This window comes from Poecilia formosa, unplaced genomic scaffold (genome assembly GCF_000485575.1).
Source record: "Poecilia formosa unplaced genomic scaffold, Poecilia_formosa-5.1.2 Scaffold631, whole genome shotgun sequence".
NCBI classification, from domain to species: domain Eukaryota; kingdom Metazoa; phylum Chordata; class Actinopteri; order Cyprinodontiformes; family Poeciliidae; genus Poecilia; species Poecilia formosa.
This window is the reverse complement of record NW_006800570.1, coordinates 95342-118867: the sequence shown is the minus strand read 5'-3', so window position 1 is coordinate 118867 and position 23526 is coordinate 95342. Positions and strand designations below refer to the sequence as shown.

The following is a 23526-nucleotide window of genomic DNA, read 5'->3' as shown; positions in this document are numbered from 1 at the left end:
GGGAGGAGCCTAGAGAGGGATGAGCTTAGAGCGGGAGGAGACTAGAGGGGAGGAGCTAAAGGGGGAGGAGTTAACGGGGGAGGAGCCTGTTCTGTTATCTTGCCCCTCAGACCGGACGTTTCTGGTCTGACCCAGAAACTCTTCAGGATCTTCCAAACTGAGATGGAGCTCTGTTCCTCTCCTGAACCATTACAAACAGCTGGACCCGACCACAACCAGAACCTGCAGTGGCACCAACTCACCGTGGATCCTCATCTCCAGGTAACCTCTGACCCGGCTCACCAGGTCGGGCGGCGGCCGCTCCCGGCTGCCGTCGGCGGCCTCGTGAGCGCGTACGTCCAGCAGCAGCGTCTCGTTGAGCATCACCTGCCGCAGCTTCGGAGAAAACTCTGTGACGAGCTCCAGGCAGGCGGCGAACAGCTGGCGGGCCGGGCCGAAGTCCTGCAGGGACACAGAACCGGTTCTGGAAAACTGGCGGATTAAATCCTGGGTAATCCAGGTGTTTGGGATTAAACCTTTATGGAGATGCAGTGCAGAGCTTTGGCCATCAGGATGTAGACCAGATCTCGGGTCAGGCCGTCTTTGATGGCGAGGACGGTGCCGATGTAATCCGGAGGAACCTCCCACTGCGGACAGACAGCAGCTGATTGGTTCAGAGCGTCATGGTTACCGTTAGCAACCAGGCGGGAGGGGGGCGGGGGCAGGAGAGGCTGACCTTTCCGTTGACCCTCCAGAAAGGTCGCTCCGCCAGGCCGTGGAGCTCGATCAGGATCTGTCGGATCCGGCGTGGGTCCAAGGCCCGGATCAGCTGCTGCTCCAGCTGGCCGATGTTCACACTGGCCGAAGCTGCAGAGCGAGCAGAACTGGATCAGCACCAGAACCGGGCTGAACAGAACCAGAACCGGCTCCCTACCTGGGATGTCGTAGAAGGACGGAAGCGGCTTGGCGCTCAGGTTGACTCCACCCTTCTTCCTCGTCTGCTCCATCAGAACCTTGCGGTCGTCGTCCCTCAGCAGCTCCAGGAAGAGCGGATGAGACGTGACGGTCAGAACCAGAACCCGGTCCTCCAGGTTCTCACACAGAGTCCTGCAGGAACAGCAGAGACCCGGTCAGAGCCGCCACAAAGTTCTGCTCCGACTGCTTCTAGTTCCTCCAAACTGATCCAAGCTCAGCGCCCAGCAGCAGCCAGAGGGTCTCCGGTTGCTATGGTGAAACCGCAGTCTCCGGTTGCTATGGTGAAACCGCAGTCTCCGGTTGCTATGGTGATTCCCAGGAGAGAGGGGGCGGGTCTCCCTGGGATAAACTCCGAGGGTTCTGATGGAAACGGCGGAGCTGCAGCGGTCCAGTCTCTGGACTCACCTCAGGAAGGCGGCGGCGTTCCTCCTGGCTGACGGCCGGTCCCGGTCCAGAGAGCGGGAGGACACCTGCAGCGGCAGACAGCAGCGCGTTGGCTCGCCGTGCGCCAGCGAAGGACGGGGGTCCGAACCCGGCGCTCCTTACCTCCAGCAGGAAGTCCACGATCCGCTTCCCGGGCTTCAGCAGCAGCTGCTGGAACCCGACGCTCAGAACCTCTCCGTCCAGAGCGTCTCGCACCGCGTTGCACACACACAGCTGGCGGCACAGCGAGTCCAGACCCGGCTCCCTGCAGAGACACCGAGTTGGACCGGGACCAGACCGGACCAGGACCAGGACCGGACCAGGACCAGGACCGGAGCAGGACAAGGACCAGGACCGGACCAGGACCGGACCAGGACCGGGACCGGGAGCGGGACCAGGACGGGGACAAGGACAAGGACCGGACCAGGACCAGGACCGGGAGCGGGACCAGGACGGGGACAAGGACAAGGACCGGGACCAGACCGGACCGGACCGGACCAGGACCGGACCAGGACAGGGACTGGACCAGGACCAGGACCGGGACCGGACCGGGACCAGGACAAGAACCGGCACCGGACCAGGACCGGACCGGACCAGGACGGGGACAAGGACCAGGACCAGGATCGGACCAGGACCAGGATCGGACCAGGACCAGGATCGGACCAGGACCAGGGCAAGGACTGGACCAGGACCGGGACCAGGACCAGACCAGGACCAGGATCGGACCAGGACCAGGACCGGACTGGACCGGACCTCGGTGTGACCCAGATGTGATCACATGTAGACAAACGGTGAGGGAAACCCACAGAGCCTTTGATTCTGAACCTGATGGCCCGGTTAGAACCCAAACCTAGCAGAACAAGTGGTTCTGAATGTTTGGAATTCCTCCAGGTCTGGAGCAGATGGTTCTGTCTGCCAGGCGGGCAGAGGAAGAGTTGGGTCGGTTCTGAACTCACCCCTGCTGGGCCCGATACAGCAGCTCCCTCAGAACCGAGCGCCTGAAGTGGGTCGGTAAGCTGCGGGCAGCGTTGTCCCTGATGAAGGCCTCCACCACGGCCTGGAAGCAGAACAGTTCAGACTGAGTCCCGGCCTGGCCCGGCCCGGCCCGGCCCGGCAGAACCCACCTGGTAGTCCTGGTTCCGGATCAGGCTGTGGATCTGGTCGTAGCGGGTCGTGTGCGTGTCGGCCGGGTCGCAGTCGCCGGTCAGAGCCTTGCAGGCGTTCCAGTAGCCGGCCAGGCGCTTCTCGTCCAGGTGGACGTGGACGGCCTGGTCCAGCTGGGACAGAGACAGGTTCTGGTTCCGGTTCTGGAGAACTGACCTCTGTGCGGCGGCCTACCTTCTTCAGGAGCTCCTTGGTCATCCTGAAGTGGTCCCGGGCCTTCTGATAGGCCGGCTGGTCCGTGCAGCCCCGCTGGAAGAAGATGGCTCCCAGGTCGTAGTGCACCTGGAACAGAGGTCAGAGGTCAACCCAGCCCCCCGGCTGGAGCGGCGGCAGCCGGGCCGTCGCTCACCTGGCAGTGCAGCTCGTCGGCGCTGATCCGCAGGCCGGCGGTGGAGGACTCGGTCTCTCCGTTGGCGGCGGCGGCGTCGGAGCCCAGCAGGTCCAGCGTCCGCAGCGTGTGGACGTAGAAGTCCTTCTTGAGGCGCAGCGCGGCGTCCAGGACGCTGACCGAGTCGGCCGCCTGCTCCTTCAGCTGACAGGAGACAGCCTGAGCTGCAGCCAGCAGACCCACACACTCATCACCGGCTACTCACCACCGCCAGGATGTTCTCCATCAGCTCCTTCTCCTGCTGCACCACGCTCAGCCTGCAGGGGGCAGCGTTTCAGCCTCATGTTCAGCATCATAATAAACAAACTCATGTCTTATTAGAGCAGCAGAACTTCACACTGAAATCATTTTAAGAAATCAGTTCATCTGTTCATTATTCTGACAATCGGATCAAAATTTGTGTTCTTTTAATCACTTCAATTAGTTTTAAACATTAAAAATAAACTAAAAATGCACATCATTCATTTTAAAATAAGAAAAACATTTTCTTGGCTAAAGCTTTCAGTGAACCTTTGACCGTTCAGTGCCTAACATGTCAATTACTAAGGTTAATTAACTCTGGACTAAATGGTTAATAACTGGTGATTAACGGATGGATTTACAGGTGAGGCTGAAGCTGCCAGCGAGAGGCAGAACAGATTTATGGGTTGGTTTCATCTCAGATTAAAACGTTTCAGTTTACTGGGCAGTTTTGGCTTCGTTGCTGCTTTGCTTCTTTAGACTTTTGACAATCCGCATTTAGCCATTCTCAAATAAATAAAGTTTTATTCTTAGGAGAACTTCACAAAAAAATGTAATTAAAACGAGGAATGCTGAGAACCTTGAAGTTTGGTTTTAAAACTAAGGAAGAATTTCATCTTTCACCAGATCAGCATCAAATCACCGTCAGGATTTGGTTCTTTCAGACCTGGATGGACCAAACGTTTCACATCTTTTATGTGTCAATATGATTTATTGTCATAATTTAAAAACTAAAACAAATATCTTATTGTGGTCCTGATACTCTGAGGTTTAGCTGCTGCAGTAAGAGATGAGTTTAATTACTAAGTCGTTACCAGGGAGCCAATCAGCTGCAGATTCAAATGTTCCTGAAGTGAACAGCATCACTATAAATGATCTGCTGCTTTACTCAGATTCTCTAAGTGTCAGTGAACGCATCATCTAACCAAACACGCTGCAGCTGAAGGGTCTTGTTCATCGGTTCTACCAGCAAAAACAAACCGTCACTGAGTGACAGGAAGCGGCGCGGCGGCACTTACATGTTCATCTGATGAGGTCCTGGTTTGTTCTGCTTCTCTGGAAAGCTGCTCAAAACGATGGTCCTGATGGCCCTGCACCAGAACAGCACACATTTCATCTGGAACCACGACAGACGTCCGACACACATGCCCTGCAGCGGGCAGGGGCGGAGCTATGGGCGGGCCCGGATAGGAGGCAGAATATGACTTTAGAGATCCAAGTCTGTATCACGTCTGATGAGAGCTGGAGAAGGTGGGCCCTCTCCTGTTGAGTGTATGGAGACTATACAATGGGGCCCCCCAGTAGATTATATAGCAGGCTGCTCCAGCCATTGTTTACTCCTGGCTGCTAAAACCTTTACAAGACATAGTGGGTGTAAAATATTGAATAAAACGTTGTGCTACATGACTGGCTTTATTTTCACTCTTACATTTAACTTTATGACACACAAATTTACAAGTTGATCGCCGATTGTCTCCAAGTGTATTCTGGGTAAAACATGTCACCAACCATCCAAACGTCATCATCAGTCAGACACTTAGGAACGGGGCTAATGGCCGGGCCCCTTAAATCGGGCCAGGGGGCGGGGCTAATGTCCGGGCCAGGGGGCGGGGCTAATGGCCGGGCCCCTTAAATCGGGCCTGGGAGTGGGGCTAATGCCCCAGGGGCCGGGGCTAATGCCCCAGGGGCCGGGGCTAATGCCCCAGGGGCCGGGGCTAATGCCCCAGGGGCCGGGGCTAATGGCCGGGCCCTTTATATCCAAAATAACAAAGCTCATGAAAACATATTTTTGTGAAGTACTAATAAAAGCCACTCCTATTTGAGGTAAAATTACTCCAATCTACCAAATAGTATCCTGTTGATATGAAACTCGTACCAGCAGTTCAGAGAACATGTGTGATTATGTAAAAAAAAGTTATTTCACTCTTAGCTCCCCTCCTGCATTAATAGACTAAACAGCGTGATATAAAATGTCCTACATAACGGGCCTCTGTTTTGTAATTCTTTAAGCTATTATGGTGTTAAAATAATTTCAAACCATTAGCAGAGAGCATTTTCATCAGACACCGACTGTAAAACGTTCGACTCCTGTCTCAATAAAGGAGTAAAAACCGTATTTATTTCACTTCATCTGTGAAATGAAACCCACCGTTTTAGGGCTGACATGGTTAAGAAACGTGATAAAGTTACAAATATCTTTAAAAGCTTGCGGTCATATTCAGTCCGAATGTCATCAATATGCGGGAGTTTAGCGATGCGCCATGCGTTTCTCCTCACCAGCGGTTGTAGATGATGACGGCCATGGCGGTGGTGGGCGGCAGGGTGGACAGGTCCAGCTCCACGTGCTTCACGCCGGCCGGAACCTTGCTGACGCACAGCAGCTCGTTCAGCAGCATGTTGACCACCGGGATGGTCAGCCTGGCCAGGAGGAACAGAACCGCAGGCCGTCAGCCAGAACCAGACCAGAACCGGCCCCAGAACCAGAACCAGCACGTACCCTCTCTCCAGGCTGTCCAGGTCCCACTTCATGTGAGCGGCGACTTTCAGCGCCAGCAGCTTCAGGGTCCGGTTCCTGCGGTTGTCTGCCGGCGGCTGCACCTGGTTCTGTTCGTTCACCGACGGCTTGGAGGCCTGCTCCAGGAACTGGACGATGAGCTGGACCGGCGCCGGGTCTGTTGGACGGGACACGGCGCCGAGCGTGAGCCTCGGACCCGGCAGAACCAGAACCGGGCCGCTGCGGCGCGGAGCACTGACCTGGGCTGGCTTTCTGCAGGTGTGTCTCCAGCAGGCCGCCGTCCAGCAAGAACTCGAACCAGGACACCTGCAGCGGCGTGCCGGGCCGGCTGCCGGTCACCGCGGCGACCCGGTCCGCCGCCTCTGCGCTCATCCCGCCCTGCTGGGACGACCAACACATGGGGATGACCTGGGAGGAGTCCGGTCCGACCCGCAGAACCAGAACCAGCAGACTGGAGGGAAAACTCATCGCTACAAACAACCGGCCCAAAGTAAAACGGTTCCTTTAAAGTTTTTGCCTCACATGTTGCCTCCGTCCCTTAAATACGGACTGTCCCATGTTTGGCTGTTAAATGTTGCTACGGGACGCGATTTGTTCCGTATTTCTATAACTGACCGATAGACTCGCCTATCACACACATATCAACACTAAGTGTAACAACAATGACCAAATTAAAACAGGAAATATTAAGGTCAGCTAAATTGTTGTGGCGGGACGTAAAAAGGACCCCAGAACGCTACGGACCGATGCTGTTGCCTAGAGACGGACACTACGCAGCCGCAGTGAGCTGCTATCAACCCGTCTTTTTAAAACGTCCTCAGCCCGATACGCCACCGTCCTTAGAACCAAAACCTCGTAAAGATACAGACGTGAGAGGGAAGACGCAAATCCCAGAGTGAATAATGTTAGTGAGGATGAATACAGGCAATCAAGATCAAAAAAAGTGTCCATCGTGGCGCGGTGCTGCTGTATGATAGACAGAATGGATCAGGAGAGGAACTGCAGACCCATCAGAACCTACAGAACCAGAAATCAGCATCTCTTCATCCCTCAGTCATCTCCTGAGGCTGATATGGGAGAACATTTTATTATTCAGCTTCTTATTGTGCTTTTAGTCGACTGTTAGGAGTTGATTATTTGCTTATTTAATGTATCATAATACAAATGGTGATTTAGAGAACAAATCATACCGAGAGATTAACAGTGAATACATAAATATTTCCTACTTTTAAAAGGTTTGTTAGAGCTTTCTGTTTGTTTTATTAAGAAATGTTGACATCTTTTATGAATTCAGTGTTCAGTGGTCATTTACTGTATAATTAATGTCAGACACAGACCTGCAGCCCAGGGGCGGATCTAGATGGGGGCCAACGGGGTACAGAAGAAATTATGCTAAATAAATGTCTTTTGTTAATGCTCAGTGGTGGATTTTTTAACCTTCACAATTTTACTTTAACATTGAATTAAAAATTATAGTGCTGCACCTTTAGCTGCTGTGTAGAATCAGACTTTCCATCTGCCAGGGATCTGCAGCCTGGATCTCTGGAGACACAAGTGGCTTTTTGGCTCACTTCATATATCAAATGATGAAATATTGCTCTGTTTTTTTGTTTCATTTTTTTAAGTGTCCCCATGAAAAAGCACCGACTACCCCTAGTGGTAAATTTGTCCTAGAACCAGCCTCCAAATCTATCTCCTTATATGTATAAATATTTTATTAATATTCTTTACAATACTAGAATTTTCACATAACTTGTACTTTTGGCTGTCTGAGGACACATTTTGAATATTAAATCAGGTGTTATGATCAGTCGCTCAGTACTTGAGCCGTTTACATTTTACACTTGCTTAATTAAACATGTTTAAGATATGCTCTGACTGGAGAACAGTTTTGGAGTACTCTATGTATGAACGGTTGCTCTCTGGATCACTTTTTAAAAACAAAAACATTGCCATGAAATATTATCCATCACTGCAGCGGACGTCCCACCCCATGAGAGTCGGGTGACACGCCGTGGGGGGCGTCCCTTATTTGGATTTCTGAAAGGTGGCAGCCCTAATATTCATGCATAACTGTTTTTAATAACTGCACACTCACTCATTTGGTGCATTATTTTATTGGGGCCTGCCCATAGCAATGCATGGCAGGCACCGATTGTTCTACACCCAATAGAATGTCTCTTTATTATTTATTATTCTTCCGTCACCGTTAATGCGGCTCGTACCGCTGCAAGAAACCCCACAAAAAAAGGTATCAAAACGTGCGGCTTGATCCCGGCATCCGGGCTATTTTTATTGGGGTTCTGTGTAAAAATGGTGACATAAATTGAGAAAAACGAGAAAAGTTTAGACTGAGTGTCTCACAGAATCACTAAGATTTCTCTCTGAAACACACACACAGGACAGTGGAGGTCCGACTCCAAAACTCTTTTTAACTCCCCCTCACAGGCACAAATATTGGCCTATTGATCTCAAAGTTGGTCATGACATAGATACACATGCCTGCTCCCGTAAAATGTTTTCAAAATTTTCCTAGGGCTTATGGTTTTTTGTCAGGGCCCTGAGACCGATGCTAGGTGTCTCACAAGTATAGAAACTCTGTCTCCAGCATCCTGTCTGACAGAGAGAGCCTGCCCAGGTGCAGATAATTAATTGGAGGCAGTGAGTTTCACAAACAAGCACAGAGTCAGGTCTCACAATGCATTGTGGGAAGAATACATATTTCCTGTGACTATTCATGTTTTGCTTACATAAAATTATTACTTCTCTGAATTTTTGAGTGTAAATTAAAATCCTTAGTATGAAAATGTAATTTTTTTTTTTAGAAATAAACAATTACCAACTTTCTTCATGTTTTCTATTTTGGACCATGAGTGAGAACCACATGTGCGAAGCCTACACTGATTTTGGATGTAGTTGTATTTTACTGGAGAGTCAGGTCATCCATATCGCCATCATATACTTGACAATACCTTCAGTTATGTATGTCAGACCTGCATAGATCTATTCCTCAGTGTAAATTTAAAGCGCTGAGTCTAAAGTGATGGGCACACTTCGGCAGGCCCCTTAAAATTTATGCAGGAATTTTCTAGTTTATTTTTTTACCGTTGTGTGAATCTACTTGCTCTCACCAGAATTTCCACACAAGGCAACTTCTATTTTATTGTAAAAACAGTGAAAAGTCCCTTTACTTGTGGCTACATTCAGCCTCATCATTATGCGCAAACTCTGGTTTTTAAGTCTCCCTCATTAGTGCTGACCACAACATTTTACTGAACCGACTGGAGAGTTGGGTCGGACTCTCTGGTCCAGTGCTCGACTGGTTTGAATCTTACATAAAGAACAGGGGTTTGTTTGTTTCAATCGGAAACTTCTCATCAGAGAGGTCAAAGGTCACATGTGGGGAACCCCAAGGTTCAATCCTAGGACCCCTCCTTTTCAATATCTACATGCTCCCGCTGGCTCAGGTTATAACAGGAAATAGGATCAGCTACCATAACTATGATGCACAACTCTACATCATGATGTCACCAGGTGACCTTTGACCCCATCCAGTCACTGAACAGATGCTTAGAACAGATAAATGTGTGGATGTGCCAAAACTTTCTCCAGCTGAACAGAAACAAACTGAAGTTATTATCTTTGGACCTAAAGAGGAGCGAACTAGAATCAATGCTCAGCTTCAGTTATTACAACTGAAAACCAGCGATCAGCCCGAAACCTGGGAGTAGTGATGACCTCTGACCTGAACCTTCAGAGCCATATTAAGACAGTCAGAAAGTCGGCCTTCTATCACCTGAAGAACATCTCCAGGATTAGAGGACTGATGTCTCAGCAGGATCTAGAGAAACTCATCCAGGTGTTTATCTTTAGCCGCATTGATTACTGCAACAGCGTCTTCACAGGTCTGACTAATAAATCAATCCTCCAGCTGCAGCTGATCCAGAAGCTGCTGCTGCTGTTCTGACTAAAACCAGGAAGATGGAGACATAACACCAGTTTTAAAGTCCCTACACTGGCTCCCTGTAGCTCAGAGGATAGACTTTAAAATACTGTTAGTTTCTAAATCACTGAACGGTTTAGCACCACAATACATTAAAGATCTGTTATTGCTGTACCAACTGTCTAGACCCCTCAGGTTCTGGTTCTGGTTCTGCTCTGCACCAGAACCAGAATCAAATGAGGAGAAGCAGCATTCAGCTTCTATGCACCACAAATCTGGAACAAACTTCCAGAAAACTGTAAAACAGCTGAAACACTGAGAGCCTTTAAATCTCAACTTAAAACCCACCTGGTTAGAGCTGCTTATGGCTAAATTAGGGTTAGAGTGGGTTTGATGTCTTTGATGTTTTTATCTTTACTTTTTGTCTATTTATGTAAAAGTGGCGAGTGACTGAGGGTCATTGCGCGCACAGAAAAACCCTGTAAATTCTAGACTGCAACAGGTAAAAATAGTCCATAAAAACCCGTGTAGGACGGCAAAGTCCTAGCGCAAAAATTTGCATAACAGGTGGACGGAGCCTGGATAGTATCTGTGTTAAACGGACGGCGGAGTCCGGCGACGACAGGCGCTTAAATTCCGTTTTTATCTTTTTCTTTTTTAAATCTTTTTCTATTTTATTCTTTTTCCAAAATCTCTCTCTCTTACTGTTTATTCAATGTCATGCTGTTTTTATTTTGTTTTTTAATTATGTAAAGCACCTTGAAATGCCTTGCTGCTGAAATGTGCTATACAAATAAAATTTGATTGATTTTACTGATTGATTCAAGTAGCCGCAGCCGAAATGACTAAGATGCAGAAGTTTTACATATCCGTTTAGAAAATGAATGTTTTCATGAGAACGCAGCTGGAGATGCTTTATTATCATCAGCTCAGCTCTACGGGAAACTTTTAAATCAAACTTTCTGCCTTATTTCTGGGTCTGACTATAAAACCGGATATCAGCTGAATGAGAACAGCATTAACTGTAATTCGGCTTCATTTTTAAGGGGCATATGTAAGAACGGAGAAGAAGAGCAACAGCAGCTTTGTTTCGCCAACATGGCGCCGAAGTGCTTCACTTTCTCTGCCAAAGTCTAACAGAAACATTCCGCCTTACCTCCGCGGACCCGACCGAACAGCCAGAGCCTAAACGATCCGAAAAGTGTGTAAAAAAGTTAAAATAACGAGCTGGAGCGGCTACACCATCTGACTCTCACAGTTCATTCTGCGGCTCGACATCTGTGCTTCCGGTTCCGGTCCGTCACCAAGGAGACGCAGGCTGCGCAGCTTCTGCGCATATTTATGCGCCGCTCGGGAAACTATTTAAAAACAGCTCCAGCGATGTTTTCATAATAAACTGGAATTAAGAGATAATATGAATAAAGAAAAATAAATGTATCTAATTTCATAATTGAGCTGAAATGATTAACAGAGATAATATTTCTTCAATATTAGCTTCCCTCCATGACTTCTTTGGAGTTAGGAAGAAGGCGGATAAATTCTGCCTGAGCAGGAATCTGATAATAAAACTTTCTGATCATAACTGCAGAAGAACCAGAAACACAAACATTGTGATCAGATCAGTGATTTAATTCTGAGAGATTCTCAGCTGAAATTTCACTCTGAGGCAGAAGGACCGCTGCTGTTTGATACAAGCAGCTTAAAATAATATTTATATAAAAATCCCTGAAAGCAGACTATTCATGCAGCCGCAGCGCTGCAGGTGGAACCATGTAGAGGAAAGATGAAGCAGAAAATCCAGAAAACAGCAAAACATTCAGGAAATGGGTTTCTGTCCAATAAACTGCATGAAAACAAAATATTCCAGAGGAAAATCTGCAGCTAAACTGATTAAAGGGACAAAATATTCATTGTTTGAATTTATGAAGCAAAGACAGAAGGGGACAGAAATAAAAAACAGGATTTTGTTGCGTCATTTATAATATCGTTTCATCTTTCTCAGTAGTTCCTGATCAAATCTGCAGGCCAGGCTAAAACCACGCCACAGCAACAGGGTTGCCATGGCGACACCCTCCTTTCCTGGGGGTAAACAGAACCGCCACATCCACTTTGGGTTTTGGGCCTGAATGAGTTCTAATTTAAACCCTGATAAGAAGAGGAACCAGAACCTCCTTCAGATCTCTCCAGGTGTTCATCACCTGACGCTGTTACCGTGGTAACGGTGGCTGAACCATTCAGGAAGTCTGCGAACGACGGAGGAAAAACAAAATGACGGCCAAATAAACACGACATCCACTGGATCGCATGACCAAATGATCGCATGACCCCATTCCTGCAGGGTAGAATCACTGGAGCAGGATTTCTCCATGAGGAAGAAGAAGGATCCAAACAGGAGCCACACTGTCCGTCCGTCCTTTAAATGTTCCAGGTCAGCAGATCTTCAGGTTTTCTGAAGATCATCTCGTTGGAGCTCAGTCCAGTTCCTTGCCATCTTCAGGTCTGATTTTTTTTATTTTTATTCTGACCTATAACTTTTGCTCAGAACCACATCTGTGCAGGACATTCCCACTGCAGAACCTGACCAACCCAGAGCTTCAGACAATCAGAACCGGCTGTGACTTGAGTGAGGATCGAAGCACCTCTTCAGCCACCATGTGGCCATCAGCAGTACTGCAGCTAGGACTGTAGAGTCCAGAACCGGTCCAGAGCCGTCCGGCGGTCAGTACTGGAAGGAGATGACGGGGTTCACCCTGTAGACGTGGTACGAGCGGTTCCAGAACACCCGGGTGAAGTAGTTGGTGTAGGGGGAGTAGTTCATCTTGACCTCCTGGCAGAAGCGGCCGTGCTTGGAGAAGGAGTCCATCTGGGACCGGGCCGCCTGAACGGGTCAGAACACGCAGCCGGTGAGCACCAGAAGGTGTCGCAGCGGGCCGGGCCTGCAGCGGGACTCACCTGTCCGTTGGCGGCGTCCAGCAGGTCTTTGACCCGGCAGCCCGTTCTCAGCTGGACGTCGCTGCAGATGGACTCCTCCACGATGACGAAGGCGGTTCTGTGGGCCGCCAGCCGCTTGTAGACGTCCTCGGCAGACATCATGGCGTACACCTGGAAGGTCTGAGGGACACACCCATCGAAGCATTTATCACCAGCTACTGTCTGCAGAACGCTTCGCACTTAAACCACAGCTAACTTTTAGAAACAATATTTTATACAATATTTGTTCAAACATGTTGTGACAATGTGCTATGTGACAGATAATCTGTGAAAATATCAAGTTCCTCAATCTTCTCCCAGCGCGAACTAGAAACAACCAATCAGAGCCAGGAGGCAGGTCTTAGTGCTGTCAATCACAATCTTGCATGTTGTTCTGCATGTTGGTGTCCCACTAAATCCTGAATATGCCCAGTTTGGTTGTCTTGGCCCTTTTATCGCAGCCTGTGGGGTTTTCCCTGACTGGGAACGAGAATACAACCTGCTGAATGTGACAGGTAGCCAATCAGAAAGCGCGGTGACGTCAGAACAGAGGGGAATCCCAAACAGCTGACATATCGCGCAACTGAGAGTCCGGTGGATATCAGAGATGATGTGTGGAAATGTTTATTATTACATGTAAAGGTCATTATTATATATGTTTATTCAGTTAAAAATGTTAACTATGAAAAAACATATTCACCTCCAAATCATAGTGCAGCAGATAGAGCAGCTGCTCTTTTATCCACCGCCTTTTCTTTTTGTTTCTTTTATCTCTTAAAATGTCTCCACAAACTGTCACTATTGCTTCTACATCGTCATCCATGTTTGGTTCTTCTAAATTCCCGTATGCTATGTTGGGGGTTTTACTGGATCATCCTCTGGAATCGGGATGTTGGTGACTGGAATCGGTTCGTGTTGCTCCTGCCTTGAAGCTGAACACGAACCGATCGAACCTGTTGGACTTTTATCAGCTCTGTGGTCACAGAGGTTTGGAGAATCGGCCGACAATCTTAAATCTTGCCGTCTAAACCAGACTTAAGACTCACAGCTCTACTCATCTCCTCTCGACCACTGCCCAAACGCTCTGACTCTGGTCGCTATGGTAACGTTTACATATCCCTTCAAAATAAGATACAGATGCGCCACAAAGACGAACATTTTACTTTCGTGAAGATTTTAACTCATGATAAAGACTAACGGAGCCCTGAGCTTGTTTCTCTGCGAGGAGACGGTCCCATCAGGGAGTGATGACACCCGAAGTGTTGCTGATATCCACAGCCTGCTGGGTCTCTAGTGGTGAAGCAGTTTGAAGCTTCATTGCCTCATTAGCAGCCGGTCGCCTCATGTTACACAGAGCGGCTTGTAATGTGGGACTCACCTACCGGTCCGGGATAAATCCATCCTCCTGTCTCTTCTCTGGGCCTTTTCCCCGTTGCAAAGAAACTTTCCAAAGACACCTGATCCGTTTCTTACTCATTTTGCTGCTTGTGGCTCAGTGTTGGCGCACAAGTAACCGAGAGAATCCGGTTAAAGGATTTTCAAAATAAAACATCCTCCAGACTCAAATATATAAAACGGAAATATTTAATTATTTCTTGCACGGCCCGGTACCAATTGGTCCACGGACCGGTACTGGTCCACGGACCGGGGGTTGCGGACCACTGGTCTGGTCTAGAGTGCATGAGGTTGACTGACAGCGCTAAGCCCCGCCTCCTGGCTCTGATTGGTTGTTTTTGGAGCATTTCGTCAATAGTAGCTCAGGAGATCTTCAGATTATCTCATAAACTGTTTCAACATGGAGACCGTTTTGATTATAAAAAAAACATTTCAAGACATGAAACAAAGAAAAACATCTCATTCTACCAGGACAGAAACATGTTGATATGTATAAAACAGGAAGTAGGAGCCACAGACAGGAAGTCGTCAGCAGCGGCTTCTTTCTCCAGTTTAATCCAGATTTTCTGGCTCTAGATTATAAAATAATCTGAACTCACGTCTTCGGTTCTCCTCAGCAGGTCCAAGTCAGAGTAAACGGGTAAACTGGTGACGACGGAACCAGAACACAGTTTGATGGTTCCCAGTAGAACAGGGCTGCCGGCGAACACAGCTGGAGCCTGAGACCTGCAGAGAGACTGGGTTACTAGAACCAGAACCAGAACCTGGACCGGAACCAGGACCGCCGTACAGAGAGTCCAAAAGAAGCACCTGATCCAGGCGATCAGCTCCATCAGGTCTGGGTCGTAGAACTCCTGCAGGTCGGCCAGCTCCGCCAGAACCCGCGGGTAGAACTGCAACGGCAAACATCCAGCGGTGCACCCAGCATTAGCATTAGCATGCTAACCCCTTTATATTTCCCATCAGCCACTGGAATTTCAGAATGACAGCCATTTTTCAAGATGGCCGGTGTTTTTTGAGCCTTTTAAGCCAGTCATTGCCATAAATGTTGCCCATTTTCATGACTTGGCTGAACTTCATGCCACATCATTTGTTTTCTGCTTTGGTCTTCTTCATTCAACTCATTTTTTATCTGTTAGCAGTTTAGCTTTAGCAAAGCAAAGATTCTTGTTTTACAGCTGATTTTAGTGCGTCCATATATGGCGGCCATCTTTTTGGCACCAAACAGATCCATCTACATCCATCTAGTTGGAAATTTCAGTCCCGAGAGCGAGGGCGGCCATCTTGAAAAAGCAAAACATTATCTGTAAATATTATTTCTATGGGTCCAAATGTTTGACAGCAAAATAATTCATCTGTGATAAATGTTGGCTGTTGATGACCATCTTGGGAAATGGCCTCAGTGGGAGGATCTGGGTGGAACCGTTGGACCCGGATGGATCCAGAACCAGGCGGACCTTTCATGAACAGAACCTTCTCCCTGCAGGAACGTTTAATGAGTGCCGGATTCTCACCTCCCTCCACAAGCTGAAGCCGATGATGGTCGGAACCGCCGTGCTCAGGATCAGAGACTGGACAGAATACAACAGCAGAGGCTCAGAACCAGAACCAGACCGTTTATGGATCCTCAGCACGGCGCCGAGCGCCAACAGCTGAAACAGGAAGTCAGACTCACAGCTGTCCTCAGACGTTATTATGAAGAACTGAGTATAAAGAAACAACACAACTTTCTAAGAACCGTCTCACCATTTTAATAACATGTTGCCATGACAACAAAGAATAACCAATGTTTAGAGAAGCAAGTTTTCTAAAAGACTTCAGCTTCTTTACTTTCTCAAACTTTTGTTGCATTAAACAATTATATAAATGCATCACTAAGAGCCTGAATGCATCACAACGAAATATTTAATATTTACTGGAGTAAATATTTAATATTTACTCATCCTGATTGGTCGATACTGACCAACACGACCGGATGGACGGACTTCAGCCTGAGCCGCTTGAACAAGGTCATCCAGAGGTCAGGAGAACACACGCCGAACGCCGTGAACATGCAGACGGACGGCGTCCACAAATACTTCACCCTGCAGGACAGAAAGAGGACAGATGGACATCAGGAGACATCAGGACAGACAGAGACATCAGGACAGACAGAGACATCAGGACAGAGACATCAGGACAGACACATCAGGACAGACAGAGACATCAGGACAGACAGAGACATCAGGACAGAGAAGGACAGACACATCAGGACAGACACATCAGGACAGACGGAGACATCAGGACAGACAGAGACATCAGGACAGACAGAGACATCAGGACAGAGACATCAGGACAGACACATCAGGACAGACAGAGACATCAGGACAGACAGAGACATCAGGACAGACTGACCCGTCGAACAGCAGCGTCAGGACGCCGAGCAGCAGGGTGTGGAGGAGGTGATAAGCGACGGCAGGCTGCTCTGCGATTCGCCCGTCCTCCAGCCTCAGGCTGCTGCTGATTGGCCGGCCGCTGGGCAGGCAGACAGGTTAAACGTCGACTTCACAGGAAACTCAACCAAAAAGTCTTCCTGTGCATTTTGTCACCAACAGAACAACATCGCAGCAGGAAGCTGATTTATTCTGCTGGAAAACCAGATTTAAAATCTCCAAAAACAAGATTCCTCACAAACGTTTCTGATGACATCACAGGAGGCAGAGAGCTTTTAAATTCATTTTTATGAACTAAACTGCCTGTTGGAGGCATTTCCTCTCTGGGACTTTAGCTTATGACCCGGATCAGAACCAACTGGAATGATGATCTTCCTACTTGCTGTGATGTCATCAACCCAAAGCTGCAGGTTCCCCTTCACAATCTGAAACAACTGCCAGCCTCCATGTTGGACAAACTCCCAACCATCCACAGAACCGCTAAAAGGTTCTGGCTCCGGCCCGGCTCACCTGAGCCTCCTGAAGGCGACCTGCAGGGCGGACAGCAGGCAGACAGTCAGAACCAGGACATAGAAGGGCAGCAGCGAGGTTTGGGTCAGTCGCAGGAAAAGGTCCTGGCCCGGCGCCCGCAGCGCTTCCTGGCACAGCAGGAAGTTGGTGACGAAGTCTCTGAGGAGGAAGAGCAGAAACAGCGTGAGAGAAGACGGACGCCATGTTGGATGGATCAACAGGAAGTGTCCGACTCACGCCGTCGAGTTCAGACCCAACTTGGCCTCCAAGAGCTGCAGGGTGAAATCGGCGCCGCTGGCCGGTAAGAGCTTCTGGAAGGGAGAGAGACCATGTGAATGAGAGCAGCAGGGGGCAGTAGGGGGCAGCAGGGGGCAGCAGGAGGCAATAGGAGGCAGCAGGTGGCAGTAGGAGGCAGCGGGGGACAGTAGGAGGCAATAGGAGGCAGCAGGTGGCAGTAGGAGGCAGCGGGGGACAGTAGGAGGCAATAGGAGGCAGCGGGGGGCAGTAGGTTGCAGCGGGGGGCAGCAGGAGGCAGTAGGTGGCAGTAGGAGGCACCGTGCTGAGCTCACCTTCACCAGGAAGCTGCAGGTGAAAACGCAGCTGAAGACCAGGTGAACCTGCAGCAGCTTCATCACTCTGGCGCCCAGACGACCCACCTTCATCCTCATCTTCATCTTCCTCTGCAGCACAAACACTCAGTCCACATCAAAGCAGCCAATCACGTCAGCCGTGCCATAGGGGGCGGGGCTAACTCTACCTGGAAGTACCTGGCCAGCACCGAGCCAATCAGGAGGCTGAGCAGAGGAGAGCTGAGCAGGGAGGCGTTCTGGAACTGGGCCAGGTAGACCAGAACCAGCGAGCCCAGGTACGCCCTGTAGACGTCGGCCGTCTGGGGAGAAACAGGCCGGGTCGACCCGAACCATCAGAACCGCAGACTTATTCAATATTACTTCATGACTGGAACCAGGCAGAGACCCGGTCCGGCCCTTACCTTACGCGGCGGTACCAGGTCCAGTGAGTCCAGCAGAACCAGGCAGACACCCTGGACGAACAGGAAGTAGTGTCCAAGTTCCCACAGCAGCAGGAAGCTGAAGCTGCAGGCGCTCAGCATCAGGTAGCAGAACATCTGCAGGGAAACACGGGTCAGAACCACGCTGGGGTTCCGGTCCACAGCAGCCGGGTCAGAACCAGAACCCACCTCGGAAGCAGAACCAGTGCTGCGGCTCAGGAAGCCGGTCAGCGCCGCCACCTGCCAGGAGAAGAACGGCAGGGCCCAGTTCTCCCTCAGAGGAACGCCCTGCTCCACTCTGCTGGCGTCCTGCCTGCAGAACCACACGGGGCGTCACAGCCGGGTCCGGCCCGGCTGCGGCCCAGCTCCGGCCCGGCCCGCTCACCTGTTAATGACGAACCAGGACACGGCCAGCATGCCAGCCACGCAGGTACCGCTCAGGGCCCAGCTGCACACGAACAGCGCCGAGACGCAGACGGCCTGCAGGCCGAACACCGAGCCCAGGTAGAAGGAGACGGGCTCCACCCGGTTCTGGAGGGACACAGGGGACGGGTTCTGGGTCAGGACGGATCAGACCGGTCCCAGTCAGAGCTCACAGAACTCCAGATGAAGGAACGACGACCTTTAACCTCTGGTTTAACAGCTTCACATTTTTGCTTTTTAATGTGAAACTTTTTCATCCTCAGTTCGTATTTTACTGGTTTATTACTAATTTAGATTTTAAGAAACGCTCTATAAAGAGTTTGTACATTAATATCTGGGCCAATCAGAGGCCTCCCAGTGGATCCAGTGAGCCAATCAGAGGCCTCCCAGTGGAGCCAGTGAGCCAATCAGAGGCCTCCCAGTGGATCCAGTGAGCCAATCAAAGGCCTTCCAGTGGATCCAGTGAGCCAATCAGAGGCCTCCCAGTGTGTTTTCTGTGGTTCTTTGTTCAGGTTGCAGCTGGTACCGACCTGGTTCTCTGTGCCAGTGAATCAGATGGTTTCAGGTGTCTCAGGTGATTTCCTCACCTGGCTGCCTGTGACCCGGTAGAGGAAGCTGGTGATGAGTTCTGGGTAGAGGAACAGCCGCTCCACGGCGTTGATGGTCCGGCCTGACACGGTGCCGTTATCCTCCGTCAGCTCGTAGAACCCTGAAAGCACCAATCACAGCCGGTCACGGCGGCGGCGCCGGCCGGCCTGAGGTGAGGCGGCGGCGGTACCTGAGCTGAAGGACGGCGCCGCCAGCAGCCGCTTGTAGTAGTGGTAGTAGAGGCCGCTGCCACCCGGGAACGACGCTTCCCGCTCCAGCTCCTGCAGCCACAGAACAGCTTGAGCCGGCGCCGCACACGCAGCACAGAGAGCCCATCGTCACCCACCTGCCTGCTAGAAAACCAGAACTTCCTGTCGTGGAACCCAGACAGGTAGCCGGCGTACAGCATCCCGCAGGCCACTGCTGCCATCGCCCCGAAGAACATCCTGAGCACAGACTGCAGCCAGCTGGCTGAGGACGGCAGAAGGCACAACACATAACAGGAAGTCTGAAACAAACGGACCGGGACCAGGACCAGAGCCAGGACCTGGACCAGGACCGGGACCAGGACCGGGACCGGGACCGGGACAGGGACCAGGACCGGGACCAGGACCGGGACCGGGACCAGGACCGGGACCGGGACCAGGACCTGGACCAGGACCAGGACCGGGACCAGGACCGGGACCAGGACCAGGACCTGGACCAGGACCGGGACCAGGACCGGGACCGGGACCAGAGCCAGGACCTGGACCAGGACCGGGACCAGGACCGGGACAGGGACCAGGACCAGGACCAGAGCCAGAGCAAGGACCAGAGCCAGGACCTGGACCAGGACCAGAGCCAGGACCTGGACCAGGACCGGGACCAGGACCAGAGCCAGGACCTGGACCAGGACCGGGACCAGGACCAGAGCCAGGACCTGGACCAGGACCGGGACCAGGACCAGGACAAGAGCCAGGACCAGAGCCAGGACCGGGACCGGGACCGGGACCTGGACCAGGACCAGGACCAGAGCCAGGACTAGGACAAGGACCAGAGCCAGGACCGGGACCAGGACCGGAACCGGGACCGGGACCAGAGCCAGGCCCAGGACCAGAACCGGAACCGGGATCGGGACCAGGACCAGAGCCAGGACCGGGACCGGGACCAGGACCAGGACCAGAACCAAGACCAGAACCAGGACCGGGTCCGGGACCGGGTCCAGGACCAGGACCAGAACCGGGACCGGGACCCGGGACCAGGACCAAGACCAGGACCAAGACCAGGACCAAGACCAGGACCATAGCCTGGACCAGAACCAGGACCGGGTCCAGGACCAGAACCAGAACCGGGACCCGTACCAGAACCAGGACCAGGACCAGAACCGGGACCGGGACCAGAACCAAGACCAGGACCAAGACCAGGACCAAGACCAGGACCATAGCCTGGACCAGGACCAGGACCAGGACCAGAACCAGGACCGGGTCCAGGACCAGGACCAGAACCAGGACCGGGACCCGTACCAGAACCAGGACCGGGTCCAGGACCAGAACCAGAACCGGGACCCGTACCAGGACCAGGACCCGGTCCAGGACCGGGTCCAGGACCGGGTCCAGGACCAGAACCAGAACCGGGACCCGTACCAGGACCAGGACCGGGTCCAGGACCAGGACCGGTCATGAAGCTGCAGAATGATGAATCTGGACCTAAATTTCAGAAACGTCGTTGCCGCCACGTCGTATTAAAACAGTTCCTGTTCATCAGTAAAACAACTGGAGGCCATTGTTGCTGCCTCTCTGCTCTTGGAAAAAAGTTTCGATACATTTAATCACTACATGCTGAAATGAAGAGAGGAACAACTTTAACTCGTCCACCTTTTATTGGCTCAGCCTAAAAACATGTTTAATAATCAATAATATTAATAAGCATTTTGTTTTAATTTCACAATATGTCATCATTAGTTTTCACAACTATTAAAATAAGAAGAAAATTGTATTTCTTAATAATTGGACTCATTTCTACTCAAGTTTTTTTATTCATAAACGTAAATTCAGAAATAAATTTCTTGTGTTGTGAATCTTCAGCTCCTGAAAGTTTGTTACGTAACTGAAGATGAAATGACTTCTGGTGGTTTTTCCTCAGTGTCGCTGATGGATTTCAGCTTCTTATTAAAAAACTGAAGAACCTGAAATAATTTCTGGATCAACGTCAGGTAAACATGAAGGAGTTTGGACCGGACCGGACCGGACCAGGAGTTTGGACCCGCAGTTTCTTTACCTGCAGCAGATTTCCGCGTGGATGGCTGGACTCTCTCCTCCTGACCATCTTCATCCCCTCTGGACTCCCTCCTCTCCTCCTCTTCCTCTGCGGCCACACCTGCTCAGGTGACAGAGTCAGAACAGGAAACCGGAAGCCGGAAGGAGGTTCTGGAAGCCTCTGTAACTCACTCCTGCTCTCTTCTGCAGCTTCTCCCTCCAGAGCCGCAGACTTTCTGCATCTCATCTCAGCCATGATGGAAGGAAGTCAGTCCAGGAAGAGGAGAAGGAGCTGCGGAGGCATTCCAGCAGCCAGCGGGATCAACCGGATATTCCGGGACAAACCGGGATATTCCGGGATATTCCAGCCTAAGGCGGGACTCCGGTGGGATTCCAGGTCGCTGTAATCTCGCAGCAAGCTGGTATCAAACTACCGGAGCTTTTACCAACTGAACATCAGCCTGCTGCTCTGCTTCTGCTCCGAGTTTCACCACCGAGCTGACAGCGACGCTCTGCCGCCCCCTGGCGGCTGGGTGGAGCAGCTGCTGCTGTTTGATTAATAGTTTTATTAATTAATTAATAATCTCGCCCGTGCTGTGTAGTTTATGATCTTTCTATAATCAAGCATGTTTTATTTTCTCCTCTGCTTCAAGATAACAAAGAATCCATGAGTTTGTGATTCTGAAGACTTGATGTGTCTCATTAAACATGTTTAATTTTAATAAGTACACTGAATTGTGTCCTTTCAGACTTGCGATTTAATTCTTTAATAACTTTGTTCATTAACTAAATTAAATTCTTTTCGACCCCATAAATATGAACTGATATGGCAATGAATTTAATTTTACATCACCAAGTAACACAAGATGCATTGATACTTTATCTAAGGCAGAAATGCATAAACAAAACAAAAATGTTATTAACTCCCGGTGCTACATGTCATTATAATAAATATAATATTTTATTTTAAAAATAACCTGCAGCTTCATTTCCTCCTTGGTTTACGATTGTAATAAGATTATCATAAAGTTCTCATAAACCTTGTGTTTTCTGTTCATTTCCTGAAGATGCAGGCAGCAACACTAAATCCTCTCATGCAGCAGGGAAAATATCAAGATTTTTCAAAATCACACCAGGTAATGTAACCCACCTGAGCAGATTTATAGACCAAACTTAGTGGGCTGCTTTATTCTGAACAGCTTAATTATGCATTTGAACGCAAGTATAAAACTGTGGATATATTTTTGTCAGGCTAAAGCCTGATGTTGAAAGCAGGTGTGTGGTGTGAGGAGACGGGGACAATAGAAGCAAATACACTTATCTGTGTGTGTGTGTGTGTGTGTGTGTGTGTGTGTGTGTAATAAAGTGAGAAATGAGGGTATTTACTGATAATGTAGAGATAAGATGTGTGCTATTTGAATGATATAACCTATTTTTTAAGACATCTTGTTTTATGTTGTTGGACTGACTGCTGCTGCTGCTGCCCAGCACGATTCCGACCTGCAGTGGAAATTATCTTTAGTACAGAGTGAGAAGAAGTAGTTTGAAAAACCAGAGAACCAGAGAAAGAATATAATGAATATTTTCTCGAGGACTCTGCGCACTGAACGCAGTCATGAGAAAATGAGCCTGGAGGTGGCGCTGCAGCTCCTGATGAGGCCCATTCGCTCTGAGGTTAAACAGATTGCTTCCACCAGCAGGTGCTGCCATATTTAATAACTTCAAAGTGCCTTTCAAAGAGGCTCGTTTGTTTAAATGCGGATCTTGAAAATAACACTTTAAGCAGGTATTGAATATTTTATCTCCTCTTAAGCTGTTTATATAACCATTAAAACCCACAAAGCCTCAATCTTCAAATTGACAGTTCAGCCCGTTTTAATTTAAAAATTAATTTAAAAATGATGTATACCTTCGAATTCAAAAACAAGCAAATTCTAATAAATGTCTGTAAACATCAGTGTGTTTTGTGTAACAGTAGAGCATCAAAGTATGTAAATATGCAAAATAAACTCAAACACTGCATTGTGATTATAGATGTCAGTGAATCTTGAGAATAGGGACAAAACAGGTCCTGTGGATAAAGCACACAATTTGAATAAAATATACACAAAATATAATTTTTTTCAAATATCTGACTGACTAAACTAGTCTGGGTCATATGAGCACAACAATGTATGTTTTCCTGGTATTTGCTGAATATTTTTTCATTTTAAACATTGTAGTTGGTGGATGATGCCTGTAAAATCCCTTGTCCCGGAGCAGAACTCAACACATTATAATAGTTTAAAATAATTAAAGAAATACTAAAATTATATATTATGACAATTAAATATAAGTA

At 49.4% G+C, this 23526-nt stretch overlaps 2 protein-coding genes across 7 annotated transcripts in view; both read right to left on the bottom strand.

Moving 5' to 3' along the window:
- The window catches only part of ints8 (integrator complex subunit 8), a 16320-nt gene extending 5378 nt beyond the window's left edge, over positions 1–10942 (bottom strand). Inside the window, exons 1-16 of one of the 4 annotated variants that reach the window (XM_016665898.1) lie at positions 10784–10942; positions 5924–6065; positions 5667–5844; positions 5447–5587; positions 4189–4260; positions 3135–3186; positions 2891–3073; positions 2716–2823; positions 2502–2654; positions 2334–2434; positions 1501–1642; positions 1360–1424; positions 914–1086; positions 716–846; positions 516–626; positions 243–441 (exon numbers count right to left, since the gene is read on the bottom strand). In XM_016665898.1, coding sequence (XP_016521384.1) covers positions 243–441; positions 516–626; positions 716–846; positions 914–1086; positions 1360–1424; positions 1501–1642; positions 2334–2434; positions 2502–2654; positions 2716–2823; positions 2891–3073; positions 3135–3186; positions 4189–4260; positions 5447–5587; positions 5667–5844; positions 5924–6056 — 1942 coding nt within the window. In that variant the 5' untranslated portion in view covers positions 6057–6065; positions 10784–10942. The remainder of the gene's footprint in view (positions 1–242; positions 442–515; positions 627–715; positions 847–913; positions 1087–1359; positions 1425–1500; positions 1643–2333; positions 2435–2501; positions 2655–2715; positions 2824–2890; positions 3074–3134; positions 3187–4188; positions 4261–5446; positions 5588–5666; positions 5845–5923; positions 6066–10783) is intronic. The other 3 variants (XM_016665897.1, XM_007541781.2, XM_016665896.1) reach the window with 3 other exon arrangements.
- Positions 10943–11237: 295 nt separating this feature from the next.
- On the bottom strand, positions 11238–21702 carry LOC103130395 (dpy-19 like 4). 3 transcript variants are annotated; one of them, XM_016665899.1, is made up of 19 exons: positions 21381–21702; positions 21211–21309; positions 19301–19425; positions 19145–19235; positions 18954–19075; positions 18329–18474; positions 18133–18256; positions 17926–18060; positions 17692–17823; positions 17504–17614; positions 17172–17242; positions 16935–17093; positions 16387–16506; positions 15956–16076; positions 15507–15563; positions 14803–14885; positions 14592–14718; positions 12580–12738; positions 11238–12505 (listed from the first exon to the last, which is right to left on the bottom strand). In XM_016665899.1, exons 1-19 carry the CDS (start codon positions 21442–21444, stop codon positions 12347–12349), a joined length of 2205 nt encoding a protein of 734 aa, XP_016521385.1. In that variant the 5' UTR covers positions 21445–21702; the 3' UTR covers positions 11238–12346. The 3 variants fall into 3 exon arrangements, with proteins under 3 accessions (XP_016521385.1, XP_007541841.1, XP_016521386.1); XM_007541779.2 differs by having other exon boundaries at positions 17172–17245; positions 21381–21700; XM_016665900.1 differs by lacking the exon at positions 21381–21702 and having other exon boundaries at positions 17172–17245; positions 19301–19462; positions 21211–21291.
- Between the last annotated feature and the right edge of the window lie 1824 nt (positions 21703–23526).